The following is an 11,320-nucleotide window of genomic DNA, read 5'->3' as shown; positions in this document are numbered from 1 at the left end:
TAGAAACTGGACTCCCTTTATCCCTCCATGGTTTAAATATGCATTTGACTATCTCCTCTACATCCACAAACACTGAGTACCTCATCCCAGAGTATGATAATCTGTGCTTCAACCTGTCAAAAATGATTTGGAAAACTCATGAAAAAGATAGGTCATTGTATTTACTTATATTACTCTGTTACTTATATTTCTGTTATATTTCTATGGGTGTTTTTACCCATTCTAAGGTTCTTTTCTTCCTTTCTGAAGTTCCACGTTTTCTTCTCTCATTTCCTTTCCCCATGGAGAAATTCCTCTATCATTCCCTTTAGGTAGGTTTCTTAGCAGCAATTTCTGATAATTTTCCTTGTTTGAAATGTCTGCATCCACCCCCCTTCTGTATTCATGAAGCGTATTTCACTGGATAGAGAATTCACATTTCCCAGGCACATCTTGGGAACCGAAGGATGCGGTGGCCCTTCCTTCTGGACTCTGGAAACCTGGAGAGTCTACCAGGAACTCACCGCCCATGTCATATCTCATGTCCTGAGGTCCCTTCTTGTAGAGTCTTCTTGTGCTTGTGTGTTGTATGCAGTTGTGGGTTGGGTGGGAGCTGCGGTTGTGACAAGGAGGATCCGGAAGGGAAAAGACCACTCCATGTCAGCTGGAACTGTGATTTTGTTGTATGTCAGTTTGATGGATTTAGAGGTTGGGGTTTGCTCTTCTCCACAGGATATGAGTGATTCAAATGAGTTCTTGAACAAATCAGAAGAGAACATCCATTTCATCTCTTAATGACATCTTGAAAATTTGAAATTGTTGCATTCATGTTAGAATATAATTTCCTCAAGATGCAGTGTAGTCATCAGCGTTTCCTTTTCCCTGTATGATATTAGTCTGTTCTGTAAAAATCTGTTCACTTTACCTCGACAATAACCTGGTTCTCAGAAATTCAGTTTTAATATTGGCTTACTGAGGAACAGCAACCCTTTTATAGATATGAATCGACACTGAACATAATGTGATGACAACTCATAAGGAGGTCTAAGGGACAAAACTGATTCTTATTTAATGGCTTTATTTTTTCACTTGCTTCTGGTTGCTTTACTTTCTCCTTCCTGAGTATGCCTCATAAGAAAGCATATGACTCTGGATCAGTGGAAACTGTTTAGGTCAGTCTAGAATTTCATCTGACTTGCCATTCCATTTTAAAGAAATTAATTTTATTCTCCATGCCCACATTTTCTTTTAAAACAAATTTTAGCTTACAGATAAATTTAAAATTAGTACCAAGGACTTCCACATCCCTGTGATTCATGCTCCCTAATTCCTCAGCTGTTAGCATTTTACCACATTTGTTCTAAGAGCTCCCCACCCCCATATCCTATCTTCGTCTCTATCTACACATACACACACTCACCATTATCAGATCTCTTCCAGAATCATCTGTGAGCAAGCTGCAGAGATGAAGATAAAGAAAGTGTACTATGGATTTACCTTTTAAGACTCATTCTAGCAGACTTCGCAAAATTCTACTTTGTATCTCACAAAGTAACGGGGAAACAATCATATATTATCAACAGATAAGCCTCTATATCAGGAAATCAACACTGATGCAATGCTTCACACCCATGCACACTTCCACCAACTTCCCAGCAATATCCCTTTGCTTTTCCCAGGCTCAGGATCCAGAATCCCGCCCTGCATTCAGTGGTCCTGTGGTTCAACCTCCTTCAACCTCAAAGAGCTTTTTATAGTTTCCCTGTTTTGACCTTGATAAATTTAAGGGGACCGTGGTCAGGGTCCATTTGGGGTTTTTCTGTGTCCCCTCAGGGCACATGGTAACAGGAGGGTCTGAATGCCCTTCTCAGTTGCCCCATGAAGAGGCACATTATGTCACCTCCTTCCACCAGTGGGCATATTAGCCTGGGTCCCCAGCTCTACTGTGCTTCTTCTTTTTTTTTTTTTTTGGTCCATTGAGGCATTTTATTTGCACGTATGTATTACATCCCTAGAAAAAGAATCCCAGGATTTTGCCTCCTGTGTATTTTCGTCTTGCTTCTTCATGGTCCATGATGCCAGCTGAGGTTGTCAGTACAGTGAAACCAAACTGGTGGGACGGGGGCAGGTTATTCTGCCATTTTTCTAGATCTTTCAGTTGTACATCAAATCTGGGGCTGATCACTCCACACTTGTTTAACCTGCCCGTAAGGTTCACAACAATTTTCCCTACTCTGTGATCATCAATGATTTCAAATTCGCCAATATAACCATGCTTCATCATCACAGTGAGAAACCGGACGATGGCTTTGGAGCACGGCCTAATAAGAACCTGGCGTTTACCTCTCTTCTCAGCATTGTTAATGCTTTTGAGAGCATCTGCCAGGACACTCATGCACACCATTATGGCGGCATGGAAAGATGGCAGAAAGAGGACCTCTACTGTGCTTCTTAAGCATAAAGTCACCACTTTCCCCTTTGAAATTAATATATATTCTCTGAGGAGACTTTTGAGGTAATATCCTATTTCTTGTAGAAATCCCACTCCACGGCATTAGTGCCCATTGAGGTCTCCTGCTCGTATCAACAACCACTGTGCTGGTTGATAAATCGTCATTTCCTATTTCTAACCTTCCTTCTGCATTTATTAGTTGGCATTTTATCATAAGGAAAAGCTTTCCTTCTTCATGTATTATTTATTTACTTCATGTATTCATTTGTTTGTTTACTCGTGTATTTCTGTTTTATTCAACAAATCATAACACATTATCATAGATTTTTTTCATGCTTACATTGTCCTGAATTTAACCATGCTAAGCCTCTTCCAGTTGGCTCTTTGTCCTTCCCATCCTTTGAAGCTGTTCTTCCTGGCATAAGTTATCCTAAATCCATCTTGCAATTTCCCTCGTCAGCCCTGGAATCTGCCTCTTATCCAAGGAGTCCTGGTCCCCCTCATTGGAAGATGGCTAGGAGAAGCCAACATCGGGATTTCAGGTGTGTTTACAGCTTATGGCAGTGGAGCTAGGGAATATGTACATGTACGTGCACACACATATGTCCACACCAGTACATCTGTAGCTATGTTTTTTCTACTTGTGTTATGCAATTTTAAAAAATGAATTAAGGGGCACCTGGGTGGCTCAGTAGGTTGAGCATCTGACTCTTGGTTTCAGCTCAGGTCATGATCTCAGGGTCATAATATCGAGCCGCATGTTGGGCTGCACACTCAGCAGGGAGTCTGCTTCAGACTCTCTCTCCCTCTCCTTCTTCCCTTATTCTCCATACTCTCTCTCTCTCAAATAAATAAATAAATCTTAAAAAAAAAAAAAAAAATTCATACCTATATCTGCAATTCTAGCCCAACACTTCAAAACTTTATTTAGCCTTTCCTCTTTTCTTGGTTGTAATTTCCTCCTCTGACCTGAAGAAAAATGGTAGCAATTATCCTTAGTACATTTCCTCATTAGTTCAATCACTTCATTATTTTCTCAACGTCCAATGTCCCACTTGCATGAGTGACCTCTTTTTCCTTCAATCTCCATGACCCCCATTCCCTCAGCCTCCATACACCCCACTTCTTCACTCCTGGGCATGCAAGCAACACACAGGTACCTCTTTCCCCAACACTTTGGTGTTGGGATGGCCAAGGAAGGGGTGGAAAAAAGGGATGAGGATAGTGGAAGAGAAACTTATTTTTTGTTAATATTCGGAAAAATGGGGACCCCGCCCCTCAAATTAGTTCCAGTATAGTGAATGACTTTGTTTCACCTTACCAACAAAAATAGTACTAGGAATATGGGAAGTAATGTACTGAACTAGGACCAACAGATATACAATATTCAGTGATATTTAGATTCCCCGTGGTGTACTGTGGGAGCACAGTATGTAACTTATAGTAGGAGTCTGGAGCTGGCAGCTGAATTTGATTTATAAAATGGCTTTAATTTTAGATGGTTAAATTTAATACATAGTGTAAGATACTTGCATATTTTTATTTCAATCTGTGTGGAGAGGTGTCTGGCCTTGCACAGAATTCTGACTTGGGTGTGGTGTGATTGTAACCAAAGAACATCTGCACCCTGAGCCCTAATAGGAAGACCCAGGTCTTCATTCCAGTAGCTCAAAGTCTACCATGTGATTAGTTTCCCTCCATAACGAAGTACTACAGACAGGGTGGCCTAAGACAACATAAAATTGTTCTCAGTTCTGGAGGCTAGCAATCTGAGATCAAGGTTTTGGCAGCAGTGTTGGTTCCTTTTGGAGGCTCTGAGAAGGGAACTGTCCCAGGCCCCTCTCCTATTTCTGGTGGCATTGGCAATGCTTGGCGTTCCTCTGCTTGAAGCCATATTACTATAGTCTCTGTCTCTCTGCTTCCACGTGTGCCTGTGTCCAAAGTTCACCTTTATTTACCAGTTATATTGGATTAGGGCCCACCCTATACCACTATGACCTTGTGTTCACTTGGTTAAATCTGCAAAGATCCCATTTCCAAATAAGGCCACATTCCCAGCTGCTGTGGGTCAGGACTTGAATACATCTTTTGGGGAAACACATTTCAACACACTGCACTTTGATGGTGAGGTAATGGGACAATTATCACGGGTCTATTTGGAGCTACATGTTTATTTTAATATCATCTATTATGGGTATGAGTTATTCAATATTGCTTACTCTACAGTTTCCTTAAATCAGTGTTTGTTTCCCCAAGTACAAGTAAAGTATTGATGGCAAAACCAGTGTGTCCCAAGGATCTATTTTGTTTTCTGCTGGAGCACAACACTTGAAGCTAAATATGCAAGCCATATGGCCTGACATCTTTCTCCCTTGGGTCTTCTCAATCCAGAGGTGCTAAGACTGGTAATAGGCTCCACTTAAGGTGTGTACAGTGGGTCTCATCAAATTTAATGTTTTCGTTATCCATATTCCTCTACCTTACTCAAATTACCTATTACTTGGAAGACAATAGTGCACAAAAAAGTTAACAACAGTCAAAATAATTTTAAAATATGCTACTTCCAAAGCTCTGCTGTCTAAAATACTTTCCTCCTTACTCAGCTTCAATGACTGAGATTCGTCAAAGTGTGGAATGCAATTACTAAACTGAATGTGATGCTGGCCGGGTTTTACCATCCCTTCTTCAGAGAGCGGGCCACGATGTGGTCAGTCACTGGGTGAGAACGCTTCATTGAGGGCAAGGGCCCACGGAGGAGCCCCACAGTGTGGACACTTTGTTCTCTGAAACACTAACATCATCTTTGAGCATGAAGGAAATGTCTCGAGTGGAGAAATGGGGCAGCAAAAAGGAACTCCATTCACATCACATTCTGGCTACAACCCTTCCCTACAACCCTTCTCTGGTCTTTTAGGCACCACACCACGGCCCACTGAGGTCAGCTTTCCCAGTGATCCCGTCCATCACCATCCCTCCCTAACAGACAAATCAGTTAAAACCCCAAAGAAAAGCTCTTAATTTATTTCATCGCCATTGACAGACTCCAGGGCAGAAATGAGACTTGTGCTAGTCTAGGGACATGACTATTAAGGGCGAGCAGATGACTCTGTTGTCAAGAATTAACGAGTGGTTTTCGTTCTCTGTTTATTTACTTATTTTTAAGAATTAATGAGTGACTTTAAATACAGCCATTCCCCTCAAGGAATATGTCTCAAGACCACCAGTAGATGCCTAAAATCATAGATAGTACCGAACCTTTTATATACTATGCTTTTTTCTATACACGCATGCCTATGATAAAGTTTAATTTATACACTATGAGAGTAACAATAACTAGTCATAAAATAGAGCAAAGATAACAATAAACTGTACTAACAGTGATGTGAATGTGGTCTCTCCCTGTCTCTCTCTCAAAATATCTTCTTGTCCTGCACTCATCCTCCTTCTTCTTGTGATGATGTGAGCTGACACAAGGCCTGCGGGACCGGGTGAAGTGAGGAGAGCCACACAGGCAGTGTAAGCTGGCATTAGGCTACTCCTGGCCTTCTGAGGATAGGTCAGAAGGAGGACCCCTGCTTCCAGACCCAGCTGGCCGCCTGTAAGTGAAACCACAGCTAAGGAGGCCCATCTGTAGTAAGAGACGAGCTGTGTGCCTGCCCATAGGAAACCCCACACACAGAGCCCGGGGGATGCATGGGAGCCAGGTTAATAGGGACAAAGATAGAAATGTATGTGATACAAAAAACCTCACAGGGCTGAAATCAGGAAATTGCTATGTCTACCTATATCTTAATTCTTTAAGCTAGAGGTCCTAATATCACAGCGACACAGATTTAGAGGATGTAAAGTTGGCTGAGCACTTAAGAAAAATAGAATTTTTTTTAAGGGGTAAAATAACCAAAACATTCAAAAAAGATGTTTGGTTGCCTGCTGTCAGAGTCCATCATCATTCTTTATCAGCTAAATAGGAAAAGGTACATACTGGGGAGGGAAGCGCATTTTTTAAGTTAGTTTTATTCGTTGAGGCAATGATTCCTTTTTTTTTTTTGAAGGTGAAATTCAATATAGAGCATTTAAAATTGCTACAGTTAATTTCAAAACTTAATTTTTTAAAAAAATTGTTTTTGACATAAGAATTTGTATGGGAAATACCAGGAAGTGTGTAAATGAACACAATCCATGGTGAAGCAGACAAAAATAGTGACAGGTAAAGAGGTTTTCCTTTTAATTTGCTACACTCACTGTTTTATGCTCACATTAAGGTTATTTCTAGGTCGTGGTTGGTGACGTCTTGGTGCCCTTTGGCCCGTTTTTGGACTTCTGTTTTAATGTGGATGCTATGGAATAAGAAATGTACTATCAAATGGATCCAGAAATGGTGCAAAGGCCAGAGACAAGAATTGTCAGTCTGGGACAAAATTCCATGTGGGAAAATTGAAAAAACTAAGACTATTTCATCTGAAGGACAGTAAAGTAGGGAACAAGAATAACACTGGTTTTCAAAAGGTATTTGTTACCTGATGTGGTGCAAACGGAAGACAAAGGACAAGGTGGGTATCTTCCGGAAAACAATGTCAGTAAGAGCTCCATGAAAGGAAAACTTTCACAATGAAAAGCCTTCAGGAAATGACCAGCCGTCTGGAGGAGGGTGTCATCCCGAGCACTTCTGTCCTGGGAACCCGGGTGCACTCGATGACCTCTAACTCTTCCACCAAGGTTAGGATCCTAAGAAACGACACTTCTAAACATTGGGTACTGGCTGTATTCTGCGCCACATTTTCCAAGACAAAAGAGAGCGGTTTATATTTTAGAGATATTTATAAGCAGTCAAGAGTTATATTCACGATTTGCAAAAATGCTTTCTCATTCAGAGGTTCGAAGTCAGAAAATTTGGGACACTTCTGCACAAAGATGGGAACTTTTGCTATCCCATAGAGCTGCCCAGCGGTGCATGCCTGAAAGCCATCCCTTGCTCAACAGACCACATGGGGACATTCAAATCTGTCAGATGGCAACGGAAGGCACAGTGCTTAGAGCTCCATTTCCTCATTGATGACAAGGCAAATGACTCAGCTTTCAGCCTAATTGTGCTGTGAATATGTTTCCCGACCAAGCATCATAGTCCCTGATGCAAGTCCTACCCACAGGGGAAACATCCCAAGTGTTGTTTATTTCTGTCAACTGGAAAATTATGTTTGTTGCAAAACAACTAAAAAGGTTTCTTAAAATATTCAAGTGCTATTCACTTCTAATACTCAGGGAAAACTGGAAAATTTATATTCATTAGACAGTACACAACCAAAGTACTGTGGTACAGAAACATATTCTTTGGGCTTAGACAGTTCTGGATTCAAATGACGGACTTGCTGTGTGACACTGGCAAATTAAACTCTCTCTATCTGCTTCCTTCTCGGTAAAATGGGAGTAACTCATCAGTACACTACAGGAATTAAGGGACACGGCGTGAATAAAGTGAGCATGGAATCAAAGGGTCTCACTTGCCACCTGCTCAAGTGCCCCTTTCACCACCGATCCCCCTGGTTTGTGACAGTGCTGAACTCCTCTTATACTCGGAAGTAAGACTTGCCACATGGGAACCCGGGTGGCAGGGAGTTCCTGGGGCAGGGAATGCAATGGGATAAGGGGCGTACCCTTAGCCATCCTCAAAGAAATCAACCATTTCCAGATCCACCATTGCTGATAAGAGCCCCTAGCGTCCTTGGTCTGCTACTTTGGCTTTGAGTATCAGACTCTTCCTGAAAACACTATGATCCTTCCTGAAGAGAAGTAGATCAAAAGTAGATTTCAAAGGCATTGCGTTAGGTCCTAGATAAGCTTTGCTCCAGACTGATGAAGTCTGAACAAATTGGTGAGAATTCTATCTTTATTTTCGCACACCGAGAAAGATGTATGACGGCACACAGGTGTGTTCACGCTGCGTGCGCGCGCACACACACACACACACACACACACACAGCCAGGGAATCTCTTGAAGCTAAATGTGCTATTTTAGCTCCTGGTGTCCTTAATCCATAAATATCCATGCTAATAATATATAATCAACTCTCTGGAAAGGTTTAAAAGCAAAAGAAATATAAACAAAGCTTTTACTTACCCCTAATTTGATCCCTGCCTGGCCAGCGCTGCTCTAGAGTCTGTGGTTATTATCCACATGTATTTCCATTTAAAACGTGCCAGTTGGGGCCAGCTCTCATGGGAGAATTGTAACAGCTGTCCCAGTGGAAAATAAAGGCATGTCACTTTAAATTTTATACCAGGGCCAAAGAAATGTCAGATTCCTGCCTCAGCTATATAATGACACACATTATCTTTGACCTGAGCACATCCTATCAATTCATGTTCATAAGAAAATTACACTTTGGATTTACTTGATTCCTGTTCTTTATCCAATTTCTTACATAAAAAGGCAATTTAATCTTCTCTTCAATGCCTGCTGTATAAATATCATATTCAACACCGGCATGTTAATGTTTGGAAAGCTTGATGATATTTTTTGAAATGCTGGCCACAATATCCCCCTCTTTCTTCTGATACAACTGAATAATTGCAATCGAATCCATTTTAATTAGTTATTCTGGGTCTCTGATAAAATGCATTGCATTTCTGTGTTGGTAAATCTTAGATTAAACAAGTCTTGTTTCCTTTATGATCTTGTCAAACCTAAGCACATATCTGCTTGCATGGACCGTGTTTTCCAGCCCACTGACTTTCCAAGTATGTTAACTATGTTGTTTACCGGATGTTTTTGTAAGTAAAGGGGATGTTTTTACTTCTAACAATCTCCACAGGATGAGTTACAAGCTTCCAAATTCTCAATTGATCAGACTTTAAGGAGCTGCTTATTTTTGGTTTGATTTTCATGCATTGCCTCTGGAAGATGCAGCTTTGGCCCCATAGACTCGAAAGAGAAGAAGAAGATGCATTTGTTGGGGATCTCCTGTCACATGCAGTTGGTTGTATAGTGAGATGATTGATGATAGATAGATACACATATACATATACATATACATACCTCTGTTTCTCTGGAGAGCTCTAATATATCACATAGCAGAGTGTGTAATATCAATATGAATTACTACCAGTGGTTTTTAACATTAATTACTTGGTTAAAGTAGAGTCTGCTGGATTTCTCCACTGTAGAGTTAGGATTTTTCTCTTTCCATACTCTCTTTCTTGGAAGGAGAGGAAATTAAGCTGCGTGATAGAGGAGGCAGAATCTACGTAGACTATTTTATCTGACACTCTTCTGAAAAGAGGATTTCTCCCTCTCTCTTATTTATCTATTATTTATACACCCGATTATTTATTTATATCAGTATACACAGAAGGATATTTAGTCTGAAACTGTTAGGATTTGCTTGCAGCGGCTCCGGCTGTGGGAACGCTTTGAGGTTGGCTGCAGGTGCCCCCGTGGGGCCCCCCACACCTCCCTGCGGTCTGAGCACATCTTCACTTTCTGCCCCTACAGGGGTCTCCGGGCTCAGCATGCTTTTTCTGGGCCCCGGCCGTAGAACCAGTGATTTCTCCAAGTGGTGTTGACTCCTTTAATGAAAAATAGGATCTAAGAAAAAAGACGTGGGCCCTGGGTGTGCTCATTCTCCCGTGGTGTCCGGGCTGCTGGCCTGCTCCTCAGTGGCGTTCGCATGCTAATCATATATAGGCCTGTCTCCGTATTTATGTTTGAATTTTTCTGTTGTAAGAACTAAAATGAGCATGTATTTGTGCTCCCATCTCTCAGGATAATATAGCACACCAGCATCTTTAAAGTGCTGAAAGGAAAAATTGGAAAACATTGAATTTTTAATAGTTTTTAAATATAAAAGTGAAAAGAGGAATTTTAACATGTACACACACACGGGCACACTACACGAAATCACCTCCATCAGCAACATATTGCTCACACGAGTCCTCCAGGCTGGAAGGAAAGTCACCTAATGAAAGGCTGGATCTGAAATTCAGTAGGTGAGAGACCAGCCAATTGAAATTATCCAAATCATATATATACAATGCATGGGGTCAAAAAAGAAAGAAAGAAAGAAAACAAGCAAGTATCTGAGACTTCAGGACAGTATCAAACAGTCTAACTGTAATTAGACGTGTTACCTTAATTTCAAACAAAGTAGGTAGCAAAACACGAAAATTAGCATGGATGACCTAGAGTATTTCTTAATCATGCAAGTGTCAGTTCATTGAGTAGACATAACTTTCTTAATTGCATATGCACACAAAAACACAACTTCCAAAGCATGATGCAAGATTAGACAGAGCTGGAGATTTTGACAATTCTCCCTTGGACAACATTCAGTAGGCATTAGCCGGTAAAGTTAAATGTTTGTTTTTCATATATATAAACGGTCATTTAAAAAATCATTTGCACATCCTTTTCCAATGTTTTCTTGTTGCTGTGGTATAGTTTGTTGCTAATTTTCATTTTTATAAGTCTTGTATACAGGGACAAAAAGTAATTTTTATTAGAATTCTAAACCTTTTTCTATTTAAAAAAGTGTCTTTACATTTTAATGTGATTTTCATATGCAGAAATGTGTTTTTACTGTATCAATATTATCTTTTTTCTTAAGGATTTTGATATGTGAAAATTTTTCACCTTCATTCAAAAATATTACTATTTAAATATACAATTATTTTCATGGCTTCTTTTTATATTTAAATATTTACTCCATCTATATAGTTCAGGCTCATGTATTGTATGAAAAAGTCATAGCGTTGAGTTTCTTCCATGTATGAACCAGTTATCATAATGCTATTCATTAACTAGGCATACTGCTAAATTATTGGAAATTTCACTCATTATGTATCAAATATCCTTTTAAATGGGTCTATTTTTAGGACTTCTGTTCTCCATTGATA

At 40.3% G+C, this 11,320-nt stretch overlaps 1 protein-coding gene across 1 annotated transcript; it reads right to left on the bottom strand.

The window, feature by feature from the left end:
- Positions 1–1,950: 1,950 nt before the first annotated feature.
- On the bottom strand, positions 1,951–2,386 carry LOC116645687 (40S ribosomal protein S15a-like). Its single transcript, XM_032426092.1, has one exon. It carries the CDS (start codon positions 2,381–2,383, stop codon positions 1,991–1,993), a length of 393 nt encoding a protein of 130 aa, XP_032281983.1. The 5' UTR covers positions 2,384–2,386; the 3' UTR covers positions 1,951–1,990.
- Positions 2,387–11,320: the final 8,934 nt, after the last annotated feature.

Source organism: Phoca vitulina, unplaced genomic scaffold (assembly GCF_004348235.1).
Source record: "Phoca vitulina isolate PV1807 unplaced genomic scaffold, GSC_HSeal_1.0 scaffold33, whole genome shotgun sequence".
NCBI classification, from domain to species: Eukaryota; Metazoa; Chordata; class Mammalia; order Carnivora; family Phocidae; genus Phoca; species Phoca vitulina.
This window is presented reverse-complemented; position numbering and strand designations above follow the sequence as displayed.

Coding starts and splice junctions, on each gene's coding strand:
- LOC116645687 (XM_032426092.1), bottom strand. CDS start 2,383: ATGGTGTGCATGAGTGTCCTGGCAGATGCTCTCAAAAGCATTAACAAT.